Source organism: Capra hircus, chromosome 6, assembly GCF_001704415.2.
Source record: "Capra hircus breed San Clemente chromosome 6, ASM170441v1, whole genome shotgun sequence".
In the NCBI taxonomy this organism is placed as follows: domain Eukaryota; kingdom Metazoa; phylum Chordata; class Mammalia; order Artiodactyla; family Bovidae; genus Capra; species Capra hircus.
The window spans coordinates 24,000,268-24,017,817 of record NC_030813.1 but is presented as its reverse complement, the minus strand read 5'-3'; the positions used below and the strand labels follow the sequence as shown (position 1 = coordinate 24,017,817).

The 17,550-nt window shown below is 36.0% G+C and overlaps 1 protein-coding gene across 2 annotated transcripts in view; it reads right to left on the bottom strand.

The window, feature by feature from the left end:
• The window catches only part of PPP3CA (protein phosphatase 3 catalytic subunit alpha), a 329,583-nt gene that overhangs the window by 15,482 nt on the left and 296,551 nt on the right, over positions 1-17,550 (bottom strand). For both annotated transcript variants that reach the window (XM_018049270.1, XM_018049271.1), the window contains exons 9-10: positions 16,636-16,761; positions 13,679-13,753 (exon numbers count right to left, since the gene is read on the bottom strand). In XM_018049270.1, the coding sequence (XP_017904759.1) occupies positions 13,679-13,753; positions 16,636-16,761 (201 nt within the window). The remainder of the gene's footprint in view (positions 1-13,678; positions 13,754-16,635; positions 16,762-17,550) is intronic.

Sequence of the window (17,550 nt, the reverse complement as noted above, 5' to 3'; positions counted from 1 at the left end):
GCTTTACCTTTTAAGTTCTAATCTTCTTTTATGCCTGGGGCATTATACCACTATTTTCAAAAGCTAGGCACTCTGGCACACTCCATTTTCCTCAAAGGTTAATGTACAGACCAAGGGAATCTTTAAAGATTTTTATCGCTTTTACCATGCGTCCTTCCTGACCTTAACTCAGTGCCCTGCTGACTCCCATGAAGTTTGGAAGGTACCTATGCCAAATGGCCTGCTGAGTGAATGCTGACAGGCTCTGAAGGGAACTGGAAAATGGCAGCAGCGTCACAGCGACGAGTGGTCAAGTGCCAGGGCAATGACAGGTTCTAACACAGGGGCTACCGGCCACACATTACAGACCCTAGCTCCCTATGGCTCACTGTTCCCATCCATCCATTGAGTGACTACTGTAATTCCTCAGTTTTAACTGAATCAGCAGTGTCTGGAAGGTACTCTATAGAATACAATTTAGTACCCAAATCATTTATTCATTAAGTGTTCTTGTGAATCCTTTTTTATTCTATTGCCTGCCGTGAGCTAACAGCTAGCAACAGAAATAGGAGTGAAGCATGGTTTCTGCTTTAGGAGATCACTTGATCACCAACAGCACACAGTGACAAGGGTGAGAGAGGAAGAGGCCGTGGAGTGGGGAGCGCTGCTGTCAGCTGGAGAGAGTGCACTGAGCGCATCTCTTCCTAAACTCCCTGTTCAGTAACGAACTTCCTGTCAGTAGCTTGAAATCAGCGGTAGGGAAGAGAATTTATACCAACAAAATCTGCAAGTCCTACAAACGAGGGCCATTTTCTTTCTGCAGTGATGGGTTGTTAAACATTTACCACTGGAAGTAGGTGTTAATTGTCTGGAGAAAAATGTTCACCCAAATGGTGACAGTTGAAGGATCCTGAAGGATAAGTAGAGTTAAGGAGGAGGGAAAAGTCTCCAGAGAAGGAAGAGAATTTTCAAACACGTGGAAGCTGCAAGAATCCATGTCATATTCAGATGACAGATGAGATGTACCTGACAGCACACATTGAGTTTGGGTACACTGGGGTGTGGGTAGGGTGGGAAGAGAAGCAAGGCATGCCTGGGGCTAAACTGTAAAGGCTTTAGCATAGCGATAGGAACAAAGAAAACATTTAGATATAAGTCCCGGTGGCTCAGAAGGTAAAGAATCTGCTGCAAGGCAGGAGACCTGGGTTCAGTCTCTTGGTCAGGAAGATCCCTTGGAGAAGGGCATGGCAACCCACTCCAGTATTCTTGCCTGAAGAATTCCATGGACTGAGGAGCCTGGTGTTCAAGGTGTTCCAAAGAGTTGGACATGACTAAGGAACAAACACTTTCACTTCACTTTTCATACTCATCATACAGGTATAGAGAACATACTTTGTACTTACCCACCCCTTTTCCAAAGAAAGAAAGAAAGAAAGAAAAAGACAGACTGATGGCTGGGTAGAGAGACAGAGATGTGAGAAAGCAAATACACTCAAATGTTAATTGTAAAAAGTAAGTGATGGGGGCAGGACTATACAGTTCTTTCAACATTCCTTTATGTCTGAAACATTTCATAATCAAATGTGGAAAAAAAAAAAAACGAACACACCATTTTATCTGGAAGAAGCTTCCTTTTGAGAGAAAAGGGAGATAGCAGTTTTAAGAACAGGGGTCTCTCTATCCCGCCCTTTCTTTGTGTTATATGAAGGATGCATGAGCTCAACAAAGGAGGTCAGGAAGAAAAGGTCTCAGTGCAGTGACCTCCAACCCCACTCTTCTCCAACCAGCTGCAAGGGGAATTTGGACTGCTAAGATTTTGTTGTATAAGCCCAATTCAACAGAATCTAATTGCTTCTGATACCTTTTTGAAACTGTAAGAAGTGAAAATGATGAACTACATAAAAGTTTTACACTTAAATATCTTATAAAATTGGAATATTTTCAAATGATTAGAAGGTAAAAAAGCTGTTTTCGAAAAATTGAGTGCTTAATATTTAATGGAGAAAGTACTGGAACAATTCCACTCCATTTTTACACTGGCTTCAAATTTTTTATTATTTAGGCTTCTTTCTTTAAAGGACTTTTAACAAGTGTATCCATAGCATGTCTTTAAATGAAATACATTATATTAAAAGGAGTGTATATATATATTAACATCTCACACTTTTTCAGAAGAAAGATATAGTTTAAGAACTATATTCTTGCTGATAGGCTTCAAATATCTTAAATCTTTTAATTCAAAATCAGAAAATAATATAGAAAACTCACTTTTTCAAATTTGTTAAAGGATAATAAAGTCCCTCTCTGTAAGAAACCTATGCCACTGGAAAGTAAAACTTTATTATGATTCATTACTTTTAAGCAGAGTTTAGACATGTTTCCAGGTTTTATTTTTCGACACATAGGGCAAGTACTGAATTTGAATAAAGGTTATTGATGGAACAAAGCCTAAGGTGTTGAGATAATAAGATCTTTTGTTGTGTACACTTAAGACAAAAGTGCCAAAATCAGCACTTTAGAAATAGGATACCATGGAAAGACAGAGCATGTCTTCAGAAGCCTCTAAAAACTTTGCATAATTGGTCTTTATAGCCCTTGACAAATGATGATGAAATCATAAGCATATAGACCATCTTTTATGGGAGAACATGTTTTCTGAATTGGCCCCATAAGGCTTGGAGCCAAACCATGTGCCTAAAACTTATTTTCTTGTCTTTTCTTTCTCTGACCTAGTTTAACAATAACAAGTCTTGAGCTTCTATATTCAACAAAGTGATGTTGTACAGAAATTACTTAAACATTTACTCAGTTTTGCCCTTGGCTGTGGTGAGCTTGACAAGCACTTCACTATATTTTTCCATACCACTAGGCACTTGAGTGGAGAAGGCGATGGCACCCCACTCCAGTACTCTTGCCTGGAAAGTCCCATGGACGGAGGAGCCTGGTGGGCTGCAGTCCATGGGGTCGAGAAGAGTCGGACACGACTGAGTGACTTCACTTTCACTTTACACTTTCACGCACTGGAGAAGGAAATGGCAACCCACTCCAGTGTTCTTGCCTGGAGAATCCCAGGGACAGGGGAGCCTGGTGGGCTGCCGTCTATGGGGTCACACAGAGTCGAACACAACTGAAGCGACTTAGCAGCAGCAGCAGGCACTTGAGTCCTGGGAATTAGGGATGGTATCATAGGCTCTGAGAAACTGTGTCCACTCTGATGCACTGGCTATAATGATGTAGTCTTTACCTTTTTTTACTTATGCATCTACAAAAGACTATCCCCCAAATAATATTATTCTCACTTCCAAGTTTAAATAATTAAGTGGAATATATAATGTTGTAAACATTGCCATTTTAAAATGAACTGACAACACTACTTTTTAAAAAAAAAATCAGTGGTATATAAATAACATAGCAATTTCATCCTATCATTATCCTTTCAAAGAAAAAATTCTTATGTTGGTCCTTTTTTCTTTAAAATTGCATTTCCATTTCAATTTTCCTGATTTTACTTTAGTATATTATATACACTATTTTATCACATTATACTGTTCTTCCAAAAAATATGTTTAAAACTTTAAATTTATTTTTAAAAATTTCCTGAGACGAGGCCTTATATCTTACAACTTCTTTTGTCATCAAAATCACGATTATTAGTACATAATTGAACCAAGTAGCACAAGTATATGATAAACGTTCATGAATATTTCAAAAAAACACAGAAATATACTTTGATTGAACCTATCCCTCAATGATAAGGATGAAAGGGCAGTTACACTGCCTTGATTAAGGAGACCCCTTAGGCACTGAGTTTTTCCATTGTCTCTTTGTTTTAGTACTCTGGGCAGTGTTCATGGTTGACTATCTAGGGAGGCCCATGCCTTTCTGTTAAAATAAGAGAAAAGCAACTGAGAATGAATGAGGAGGTGGGAAAGGAAAGACTGCAGTGAGCTTGCATCTGATGCAAGCTCAGATCAGGTCCCAGGCTGATTGTCTTTAGGAATGAAGACACATGTAGGCTGAGGATGTAAAAATGGATTCCCTTACTCCTCTTGAAATCCCTTTGGGGAATCCCAGTAGTCCAAATACTCTGGCATGAAGATAACTGCTCTGTCAAGAATTATATCACCCAATTTCTACAGGCGATAGCTGTTGGAAGATCTCCTTGTCCAGCCATAACTGGAGAATCCTGCATTGTTGATCCATTTAGGGTCAGTGCTGGTTAAACCTAGTTCAATGAGATTGGAGGTGTTGCCCCTCACATAACAGCTGTGTGTATGCTTATGTAGGTTATTCTATTGGAGAAAAACACCTTCATGATAACAAATTTAAAAATCTCTGTAAAAATTGATCTTTTTGAGGACTACAACCTAAAATATTTGGAATATCTTTCTAATTTTGATTCTAACAATACTATATCACATATCTATAGGTGATAAAATTGGGACATAATGACTACTCGTTCCAAACCACTCCAAACCACATATTCTCAATTTCTTCCATATGCTTTTTAGCTCAACTAAAATCTCAGCATGTAATAGGCCCTACAATGGTGTGATATTTGGCATAGGGCTAGTCTGTCTTACATATCATTTTGAAAGCACCAGAGGATCTTTGAAAAAATATATATATATATTTTAAATATAAAGACTCTCCTGTGTAGTGGGTTTTTAAAAAGGCTAGCACAGCCTAGACTATTTATTCTAATTTCTCTTGTCATAAAACATAACTGGATTCTTTGGATAGGAAGTCTTAAAAATGTACAGACTACTCCTAAATGTCAAATAACTGTCATTATTTGGTTATCTTAAATACATAGTTAAAAGCTACTTTCATTTCCAAGTGTTAATTTGATTCCACCGACTTTTGTTCTCTGAGACACTGTGTTCCATCTGTTCAATGATTCCTTGGTATAGCTGCAGAAATTGGCTATAAGCATAATTATAACTTGGGTAAAAATTAGACTTTAGAGTAGATTAGGAAGCTTGGTTGATTTTTTGAGATACTCTCACATATTCAGCCTATGCCTTACAGAGGACATTTCAGTTTATCTATATTTGCCAAGGTGGAAACTAGTAGCATGTGAGATGCCATTTTGGATTGACTTCTTTATCATAACAGACATGCATCAATTTTATGAACTGACAATGGAAATAAAGGCAAAATAAGCTGAAATAACAAGTGTCAAGCTAATAATGGAGATCTATTGTCTATAGAAAAAACACTCATAACGCCTGGATGTTTAACCTATCAAGGATTGTTCTGAATATAAATGAGGGTATAACAGTTGAACAATGTATTTATTAAGGACCTAATTGGACATACATACCAATGCTGGAAGAATGCATTTAGACTAGTGCCAGGTACCATGCTACCTGCTGAAGTACTTAGCACAGATCTTTGATACATGATACTCAAAAATGTCTTTTCTTTATATTAAGAAGCAAATGCTTGTGCAGAGGTGGACAATCCAGTTCTTCTAATAGTTACATTTCTCACTGTAAATTAAAAGGCTGATTGTGTGATCTTCATTAATATCAAATTGCCTAGCTGGGGGCCTCAGTTGTGTTTTGTGCCAACCAGGCTAAAGGCTGGACCACAGATGTTGTTAGTTCACTAGGAAAGAATAGAAGCCAGGATGCTAATGCCTTTGTTTTAAGTCAAAAAAAAAAAAAAAAAAAAGAAAGAAAAGAAAAGAAAAACCATTCCACAAAAATGGGCGACCAAATAAAATCAAGATTTCTGTTTCTTTAAAATTCTGAGAAAAACTGGATGAAATGTCATAGCGTCTCATAAGCTAAAAGTAGAAATGAAGGGGAAAAATTGATTTTTAGGAGAGCAAAAATAAGACTACCCTGATAGAAAAATATTTTTAAACTTTAGATTTTCTGAGCATTTATTAAACCTTTTCATATAGCCTTTAAACATGCCACTTGAGATCAAACAATTATAGAGATACTGTTTTACAAACCTTGGACTTATAACAACTCTGCCATTGTTCAATCAATTAGTAATTATTCTAAGTACAATCTTCAGATTGAGAGGTTGGACCCACAAATGCTTTAGTACAAAGAAAATGGTACTTCCCTGGTGGCTCAGAGGTTAAAGCATCTGCCTGCAATGTAGGAGACCCAGGTTCAATGCCTGGGTCAGGAAGATCCCCTGGAGAAGGAAATGGCAACCCACTCCAGTATTCTTGCCTACAGAATCCCAAGGACAGAGGAGCCTGGCAAGCTATGGTCTATGGGGCTGCAAAGAGTTGGACATGATTGAGCAACTAACACACTTAACTTATTAACAGGGAGAGAGCTGTATATAACATTTAGTTCATTCTGCAAAGTCTGCACTTTTCTGTAATGTGAAAATCATGCCAGCTAATAAACTCATTTGTGCAAAATCATGTAGTACTAAGAAGAGAAAAAAGTACCTTTAATATCTGTGTTATTATACCTTTTAAGTTGGCAACTTAAAAAGATTTTCATTACTGTAATCACATATAAGTCAGACTTGATGATACTGGCTACAATATGATGGCTACCCAGGCGTCTTGTTTGGTAGTCCAGGCCCCCAAATATTAATAGCCCTATATATGGATGGGAATTTATACCCTAGTATCTAGTAGATATCTGTGTACATTTTTAGACATGTTTCAGTTTTAATAATATACTGGATATAAAATTCGTTTCCTTTTTATAGCATAATCATGATGAAAAAAGGCAATTACCTGTACCATGAAGGGAACAAAGTACAAAGGATACATTTATGTGACCAAACTGATTTAGCCTCTAAATCACACACTGAAATATTAATTTTAAAAAGTAACAATAAACTGGAAAGTAATTAACAAAAGTATGACAAGCAACCACAAAGACTTTTACAAAATATTGACTAGTCTTTCTTTTTATAGATGTCTTCCTTTCCTTTCTCCAATTATATAATACAAATTCAGCTATTTTTAAAAAGATATGAGAACTTAAAACTGATAAGCTGATATCCATCTTTGACATGTAAGTTTTTGGAAAAATTACATGGATTTCTCACATGGCCATACTTCTTAAAACAGTAAAATACACAAAGTGTTTTTCTTTTCTTTGTCAGAAGTAGAAGAGAACAAGAAAGATGTCCTTATGTTTCCTCCAACTATCACATATTTTATTCCAATTTACACTCCTTCCTCCAACCATCTAAATCATCTGTGAAAGCAACCTATTTAAAATTGGTTTCTTATTGCACTATACTCTCAGCTCAATGACGGCAGAGACCATGTGTTTATTTACCACTGAATATACAGAAAATGGTATTCTATGAATATTTTATATAGAAATTTAAAAATACTATTGACAATAAAATAGAAATATACCATGATATAAAAATTGAGGTGCTTTGAGTTTTATTTTAGTATTTGGCATTTTAGAAAATAATTTCAATTTTCTTTTTTAGCTATTATAAACATTAAACAAATTTTGCTATTTGCCTCTTTCCAATAATCTTTTATCTGACCAAATGATACCCTAATGTTTCATTTTCTGGTTTTCTGGTAAGATTTATATCTCATAGTAATTTTTATGCATTTGGTGCAAATATTTTTAAACAGCTGCTGCTTGAACTGCTCCACAATCCTGGTTCTCACTGTCTTTCCCTCATCACTCTTTTCTCTATTTCATTTGTTTATCTTTCTTCAGCTTCATAAACAAGGGATAATTTTCCTGACCAGTGCTCAACTTTCTGATATTTCCTCCCACATCAGTAACTTTGGAGGCACATTTGACTCTTAGGTTCAACTGTGACTTTTAACACAAAGCCTCAGTCACCTGCTCCAATTTCATTCCCAATTTCCAGGGCTTCATTTCCAAATCCTGTCCGGATGTTTCCAGAGCCATGTCACTTTTACTCAAACTCATGTCTACCACTAAACCAGGGGTTCCCAACTTTCGGGATCTAATGCCTGATACCCTGAGGTGGAGCTGATATAATAACAACGGAAATAAAGTGCACAATAAACGTAATGCACTTGAACCATCCTTAAACCAGCCTCTTCCCACCACTCCCACAGCCTCCCGACACACATCCCTGGCCCGCGGAAAAACTGTCTTCCATGAAATAGGTTTCTGATGCCAAAAAGGTTGGGGATTGCTACACTAAACTCATCTTTCTCCTGAAATGGATGAAGTTTTTCCATAACTGTTCTCATCCTCCTAGGTACCAAGGTTTGAACCATCCAAACCTGCTTTGTTTTCTTTGCCCACTGAGTCCATAGTTTTAAGTCCTTGGCCGCTCTTTGGAATAGCTCCCTCTTCCTTTTATCGTTAAGACTATCATTGTTCCAATCTAGTCACCTCAACCTTGAAATACTTTATTCAGTTTCTAAATTATAACCCAACTCATCCTTTGTTCTTTCTCCAGGCATTTTTCCAAGCTTGAAAAAAGTATTTGCTTTTTCTCAAACATAGCTTTTAAGATGATGGCAGGTTATGCTAAGAGTTGATAGAACAAGAATCATATGGCCACTGTGCCCTCAGAGTTCTTTGTTTGGTAGTACGTCCAAACATTTCTTTGAATTTTTTCATATTAAATGTAATACTTTTACTCCCAAACTGCCAATTAGTATAGGACATAACTTTTTTTTTTCCCTTCAGATTGGGAACCTGAAATGTGAGATGCTGAAATGAGCTGCTCCGAAATGACAGTGATTACAGCCATAGGAAGAGCGCTAAGCTAATGGTTCTCAGTACATGTGCTGCCAGACGCACAAAGCAGAAGGGAGTTTTTAAGGTGACGTTCGTCTAAAACACTCATCACGCAAACAAATACAGCTTCGGTAGAAATGATTTACCCGAGTCCTTAAAGACGTATTCCTCAAGGACCAGTAAGATGTCACATAAGTCCTACTAATTTCCAACTTCGCACTTTAAAAAGTTCTGCATAATTTTTTAAAGTTAGACAGAAAGCAGTGGGGAGACACTCTGGAACCTGTGATATTAGATTTGAAGAATTATTTAATAATCCAAAGCAGATGATGGAAGATAATTTTCTTGTATACAATTTAGATGGTTTCGTAGAGGCATGCAAAAAACTGCTCTGATTCCATATTCGGTGACTTGCCTGTGGTTAACATTAGGATAAGGCAAAAATGTGGACAAAGGACAAGAGTTCCGCCATGTGGTTTGCTCCTTTAGATGAAAGCAGAGACATAAATTCTAATTTAATCCTAAGTCTTTCCAGGGCAGCTTGAAACTATACTTGGCTTGAAATGTATTAGGTTTTATTATTTTTTCTTTCTTATTCTACAGGATTTCAGTTTTACCTCCACAGTTCTTTCCTCTTAGCCAGACTTATCACATATCACAGTCTCAAACATAACTTGCTTACATATATGTATATATACATATATATAAGATAGTGATCTCAGAGTCTAAGATTTTAGACAAAATGCAAGTTTCAAATAAATATTTCTAACTCATGAAACTGTCATTAGGCTTTTAATGCTATTCCAGACCTCCTTCTTATAATACTGAACAGTAAAGAAAGCTTTGTGATGGAGATTGCTTGATTTCTGTCAGCTTCTCTGCCTCCCACTCCACACACTTTGGGATCACTTACTAATCCGTGCTCTGAAATTAGTCTTCTTCATTAATGAGAATTAACTACTAAATGAGATATATCTACTTGGATTTCATTCTTCTCTGACATATACTGGGGAATAACAAACCCAAATTAAAACCAGACTATCCTTTTCTCATCCAAAATCAGAAGTGGAAACAGGAATCAAAGACCCCAATACATATAAACCAGATTCTCAAAAGACATTCAGTTGGCACTGAACTGCCTCAAAACTTTACAAGATAACAGAAGTTTTGTATTTTATTTTCAACAGAAAAGAACCACAGACCAATTTAAAACAGTGATCTTTTTCTAGACAGGCTATCAAATTCCTTTATTTGTAAAGCAGAAGCTGAGGAGCAGAAATTCATGACATGATTTCTACCCAGCAGAAGCCTAGGCAAGCCAGGAGACTTTTTGTCTATTCAGATGCAATAAAATTTTTCTCATTATCAAACACATAACTTCTTGGAGTGAATTAAGGTTAAAGGAGTAAAACAAAACTATTTTATTTGCTCTGACTTTCATGGCCAAATGATTGTGCAAAAAAATCTATTTCTTTATTTTATGGTTATTTAACAGAACAAACTAAAATATATCATGTTTCGCTAATAGTGTTGTTTTGCAAAAAAAAAAAAAAACACAACTCATCATGCTGTTAAAAAAAAAATCAAGCACTATAACTACAGCTTGTGGAAAGTTCAAGAGTCTGAGAAACAGGCAGACATTGGCATGAATCCAGGCTCCATTAGTTCACTAGCTCTTTGACCTTAGGTTTTAACCTCACAGCCCTGAGCTCTGTATGTAAAACTGGGATAATCATAGCACCTATATCAAAAACTTGTCTTGAGGATTAGGGACAATATAAATCACGTAGGAACTTTCCATAAAATAAATCATAGTTAATTATAAGTTTTTGCTGGTCAAAAGGGTAAGAGTTAATACAGATAAACCACTTGGAATGATGTCTAACACCTAAGCGTTAGCTGTGGCCACCTTCATTGTCAAGTGGTAAAGGAGAGCTGACAGAACCCAGAGGAAAAGAAGCAAAATGAACCCCACACTTAGCACTCCTCAAGGGCATGAGGAGAATTCCCATCTGTGACAGACTTGTAAACACGAACAAGCCCCCTGATAAGGTACTCTGAGAGGCATGGTCTGTAAAGGCACCATTGTTGCTGTTTAGTCACTAAGTCACGCCTGACTCTGCAACTCCATGGGCTGTAGCCCGCCAGGCTCCTCTGTCCGTGGGGTTTCCCAAGCAAGAATACTGAGGTGGGTTGCCATTTTCTTCTCCAGGGGATCTTCCCGACCCAGAAATCAGACCTGCTCTCTTGCACTGCAACAGGCAGATTCATTAAAACTGAGCCACCAGGGGAAGGAACCATTACTATCCTGGATCTTATAGCTGATGTTGGATACTAAGCAAAATATTGAGAAAGGTTTGATAAAGACTTATCAAGAGATGCTTTCTCTTTAGACTAAGCAGCAAGTTAAGGAAGAGCTTTAATTAAGTCCTTTGATGTCTTCTGATTCCTGCTTTCACCTCTGGATCCAACAACAAGTGCAGAAGCCTGATAGAACATAGGGCCAGCCCCCAGAGAGAGACAGACACTGCAGGCTGCCTAAAGGAGGAACAGGGTGGGAGAATGGAACCTTGATTCTCAGGTTGAAAATAACATCATACAAAAAGAAAGGAGAAAAAAAAAAAAACCCCACAAGATATGTTCTCAATAAACTATTGTCCCCCAAAGAGTTAAATAGTTCTGGGAAGATTCTCAAGTGGTTCTCTGAGTAGCTCTGAGGAAATCCATAATTTCTGTGTCGTGGTAAATAAAGCACTAAAGAACATTTCTGATGATTTACTCTGAAATGTATACTACCCTAAGTTAAACACATTTCTAATGAAAACTTTACTTCTGTTTTCCTTTTTCTTCCTTAGACAGCAAAAAAAATTTATGAGATATGAGCATTTAGAAGTTGGAGCTGTTTCTCTGCAGAAATGACCTAAGATTCAAACATGGTAGTTTAACAGTTCACGGGTCTGCTTAGAAAGAAAAGAATTCTTCCAAGTGCCCTGAAAGGACATGCACTGCTATCATTGGCATGAACAGGTTTAAAAGCAACTGCTGATGAGCACAGTGCATTGATTAGAACTAATTATTTTAAAGCAGAGAAGTTCCAAAATGCATCCTTTCACTAAGTGACTGAGCAAGTGGGTAAAGGAACTCACTAAGGTGAAGTAAACACTGAGGATCTTGGTGATACTCAGCTGTGCAGGAAACACCAGCACTGTTGAAATGTGCAGGTACTTTTGGCTTTAGGATCTGGCAGCACATAGTAGGTGCTCAATATATTTTTACTGAATGAGTGAATTAACATATAATTACAATCATATGCAGGGCTACTTATTTCATACCATGTGCTACATATTTAATAATTATTGGTCAATAAACCTCGCTAAAACAGAGATTTGTTAACAGAGGAACACCTCTGTATGAATGCTACTTAATCTTCATTTTTGAGCAATTACAGAAACATAGTGAAAGGTATCTATTACAAAATGCTTGTTGACTTTTAAGATTTAAATTCCATCAGGTTAGTATTCTTTCTTGAGGGAAAAAGAATATCTTTCTAACCTTCCATTAGGAAGATTTAATATCTCTTAGATGGTATTATAACTATCTAACTATATATAGATAGTTATATATGGTATATAACCATCTAACTATACCTGGAAAAGTTAACAATGGCAAACTGCGGCTTTAACATATGAAACAGCTAGAATCTGGATAAAGCACAGAACATCCACTGGTTTTCTGAATATTTTACAATGTATCAATATGTTTACTTAAGAAAGTTCTTACAAACTATTTTTTTTAGCTCATTCTAACCTAGTAAAAGTTTGAAAAAAATTCTTGTCTTCCCTGTATTGTACATTCCCTTGCAATGTGATATATGACTAAAGAATAGTAACATGGAGACGAGTAATGAAGACAAGAGAAGTTACAGGAAGTAGAAAAACCTTGAGATGGTAGAAATAATTGTACCCTTTAAATTTACCTAAGTATATAGACTGTATGTATGGGAGTGAACGGACACTCATTTTATTTTTGCCTAAAGAGTCAGGTATTCTGCAAAGAGTTAGGTATTCTGCAGAGTTAGGTATTCTAATACAAATTAGATGTGATTTGTATTAAGCTCAAATAAATATTAAATCATGCTGTTCAGACAGTAACTTTCAGAAAAGGCTACATTCTTGCTTCATTTTACACATGTACAGTTCTAAAAGGTAAAAAATCGTATCAACTTAAACTTGTCACAATATCTCCTTTCCACTGCTACCATCCCCTTTTATTTGATAATGTCTTATTTTATTGATATTTTATGTTTACACATCAGTCTCTCTAATCAGACTGCAACTTCTTCTTAAGTCTTGAATGCATTTTGGAATCCTGAGTGCCCTGTGCAGAGCAGTCACATATTAAACATTTATGGACGTGAACTTTGCTCTTGCACTTTCCTCTTCCGACTACATTTTTGTATATTAGCATCGCTTTTAGGGCCCTTTTGTAAGAGCCAGAGTAATTTTTCTCTCTATCCACATCAGGAATCTTTGTCTTTTATAGAAAAGTGTACTCTCTGAAGGTAACTGAATACCAAATAGTATTTTAAAAAAACAATAATAAAAAACCCTAATAATGTATTTAATTATTACAGATATGAACAGATATTAAGTTGACATAAATATCAATATGTTAATGTGGAAGTTATCTTTTATCATAGACATCAAAATTTGAATAACTGACAGGAACAATTTCACTATAAGAGCCAAAAAAGTGACTTAGCAATGTGAGATACTGAGAGACGGTTATTAAAGTACTTTACTGCTTCAACTACGTTTTCAAGGTGATGGGAAAATTCTCTCATGGATTTTGTTTCTTATATTTCTTCAAGGCAATTATAAAATATCATAACGTTCATTCTCAACAGTATATTATTTACACATAATCTAAATCTTAGAAATTTACTCTTAGGGTTACCTGTAAGATGCCAATAACTACCTAGGAAACTGAATTAGCTCAAAGGTCCAGGCTCTTACCATCAAATCCATCTTCTTCTGACCCCAGTTCATCGTCTGAGCAGATGTTGAGGACATTTACCAGCATCTCAGTCACTGAGGAGACAAAGGGAAGAAAGAAAAAATAGTCTAAAAAATTTACTGCAATATTAATTATTACTCTAGCACTGTGAACGAGCAGGCTTGGCAGTAATATCCTTACCTCTATTGAAGATGGAATTTCCTGCATAATAGTTTTTATAAAATTCAGATCATAAAAGATATCAGGCTTTGTGTTTCTATGTAGACTTTATATTATTAAAATTATCAGCTCATGCCTATGAAATCTAATGGAAACATTGACCAGGTATCAGTCAATGAAGACAGTGGACCAAAGAAAAATGTGGATGTGAATATAGTATACATCCATGAAGGAGAAAATGCTTTTTAATTTTTATTTATTTGTACAGCAAGGCTGTTAGATTTAGACAAGGTTACAAACATTAAGGTTCACAGGGACCAAGTGAATGCTGGATCTCTTTTTAATTTTTAGTCCCCCAGAGAACTCAGTTTAGTGATAGAAATGTGGTTTATGTTTAAGAAAAACTGATAATTGATGAACTAATATATTTGAAATAGCTTTGAGAATAATGATTTAAAAAATTAATGTGTTGATATATATATATATCATTAAATTTCATTTTCAAAAAGGTTTTACAAATGAAGCTTAGATAAGACTGATAAGAAATTCACTTGAGTAAATAGATTAAAAGAGGGTTGTATAAAAGCATTATACACAGAAATTAGTACTGCAACACTTATACTAAGTTACATGTTATTTGCATTGAACATTTTTAAAAGTTAGGTTGGGTTCTATCATGAGTGTGAAAAGAAGCTTGTCCAGTATTTCTTCAAGAGTTCATTTTAAAAATCAATGTTCTTCTAGCATTAAATATATATGTTAAAGGGTGAAACTTCAATGGGGCCAACATTAACCCAGAGCTTCAGTTTCATTATCAAAAAGTCAGTTATGTACACATATATATTACTATATTCTTTTGTCACAGATCAAAACATCTGAATAATTAATGGAAACAACCCACATGAAGGGTGTTCAAGGATAGCTGTCAGGATTCTCAGTGCTTTTCTGTCCATTCTGTGATCTGATGGGTGCAAGGAAGTGCTGACATGGAGTAGTACTGGGAACTGCTAACTGCTGCTAAGTCACTTCAGTCGTGTCCGACTCTGTGCGATCCCATAGACGGCAGCCCACCAGGCTTCCCCATCCCTGGGATTCTCCAGGCAAGAACACTGGAGTGGGTTGCCATTTCCTTCTCCAATGCATGAAAGTGAAAAGTGAAAGTGAAGTTGCTCAGTCGTGTCTGACCCTCAGCGACACCATGGACTGCAGCCCACCAGGCTCCTCCATCCATGGGATTTTCCAGGCAAGAGTAGTGGAATGGGTTGCCGTTGCCTTCTCCGAGTACTGGGAACATTTATCTATTAAAATTAAAATGTACTGACTCTTAAAATTTACTTTTGACTTGTTTTGGTGTTGAAGGGGAAGACTTCTTTGATGACAATTCATAACTTCTTGGGTTTAATCATAAAAGGATAGTTAAAAAATAAACAAGGATTGTAGGAAAATAAATATTATCTATATTAATATTAATATATTACATATATGTATGAATATAAATATATAAATATTTCAGAAAAATTACAGCTTTTCTCTAAAATTCCCCTATAGGCCATTATTTTTCTAAAACAAGTACAAGCTCTTATGTTTATTACAATGTCTATTCCCTTTCTCTGTGATGCTCAAGACTGCCTGAGGAATTATCCAGACTATCACCATCATGTTTCCTGAATGGAAAACTCAAGTTCAGTGGGTACAGGCTTTTCCTCAAAATTTTTGTTGCAGTTTAGGTCAAAACATAAAAAACAGATAAAGGGAGACTGAAGGAAAGAAAGAAAAGACCAATTGTTCTGAAAGACTAGAGCATGCTAACAAACAACTTTTAAAATATGAATCTCATCTAATGGTCACAATATTTATCGTCACTCAGTTGCTCAGCTGTGTCCAACTCTTTGCCACCCATGGTGGCAGGCTCCTCTGTCCACAGGATTTTTCAGGCAAGAATACTGGAGTGGGTCACCATTTCCTCCTCCAGGGGATCTTCCCAACCCAGGGATCCAACCCATGTCTTCTACATTGCAGGTGGATTCTTTACTGTCAAGCCATCATTATATATATTTTTTTGTTATTGTACATGCTGTGTTTCAAAATATTGTAAACATTAATCACTTTCATACAATGATTATTATTAACATCAGAAATGTGAAGAAAGCATGGTTATTTCAACCTTTTGACTGGTAGTTTGTAAAATAAAATAGAACTTTTGAATTATAATACAAAGGGATAAGAAGAGAAGGTAGCCATTATAGCTTGAAGCCAGTAAAAATTATGAATGTTACTTTTTTTTAGTTGGATTATTCTAATAAGATTATGTAAATTATCCTAACAGTTCTCATTTCTTTTATTTCCCCCTTAATTCCATCCATTACATGTTAATAATATGTACAGTGACACACTTTCAAATCACTGCTCCTATGGTGCAGCTTGTGAGTTTTACTGGTTAAACCAAAGGCTTTCTTTTTCTGAATATTTCATGGTAAAAGAGCCACACGTTTTCTCCTTCCTTCTCGTATCATTTTATGTAACATCAATATATATACACTACCAGGTTTACACCTGGATGGCTGGTGAGAAGTTGGTGTGTAGCAGAGACAGCCCCGTCTAGTGCCCTGTGATGACCTGGAGGGATGGGATGAGGGGAGAGGAGGGAGGCTAGGAAGGGAGGGGATGTATGTATAATAATGGCTGATTTGCATTGTTATAACATAAACCAATGCAACATTGTAAAATAATTTGTTTTAAATATATCTAAAGAAAAAGAAAAAAAAAAAAAAGAACATCCCAGGATTCCACAACACACCTTTTTCCCCAACAAATGGCAGGGACCAGGTGAAAACATCCATGAAATTTGGAAGCCAGTATGGATGAGGAGAACAGTTGAATTGCCTGATATTCATGACATTGTTCTCATACTTCAATACTGCAGCTGAAAAAAACAAAAAGAAGGAAATTAGATTCACAAGCATGTATTTCTGCTTCTACACATGACTTGAGCTGATCAAGAAAATTCAACTAATTGACTTAAGCTCCAAAATATCAAGGCAAATAGCTTCATCTGTCATGAATGTTTATACTAGCTATGGATTTAATCTTCACTCAGTGTGATATGTAACTGCAAAATATATGAATGCTATATATGAAAATTCATTATAATTTGGCAAATATATATAAAAAATAGTTAATCAAACACCAGGAATTAGATCAAGCTTTTTTGCAGCCAAGAATATTTTAGTCTTATTTAATATTTGATGAGACAAATAAAAGTGGCATAGGTAAGTTAGTACAATATAATTTAATCATCTCAAATATCTGAACAGAATTTATTTCTACTGCTTTTAAACCGCACTTTTTTTTTTCCCAGTAGAACTCACAACAGTTAGACAAACAATTTAAACTAGATTGCAATCTTGACTTAATAAAGTAAAATGTTTGGATTGAATTCTGCCTTAAATAATATGCTGGTATCTGACTCTACCCTTGACTTCTGAGAAGGAAGCACCATCCACAAAGACTAGGAAAATAAATCTACTTGCTTTACTCTGGTTTGTCTGGTGTCTGTAGGCTGGATTGACACCCATATGGAATGTTATGGTTGAAGACGCTAAGAGCACGGCTGATCTCCCTTCTAACCAGGTTCAGAATTTCATCTATAGCAATCAGGACACAGTGTGAGCAGGTCTCTGTGAATACTTTCAATGAAGCAAAAGCTTTACTA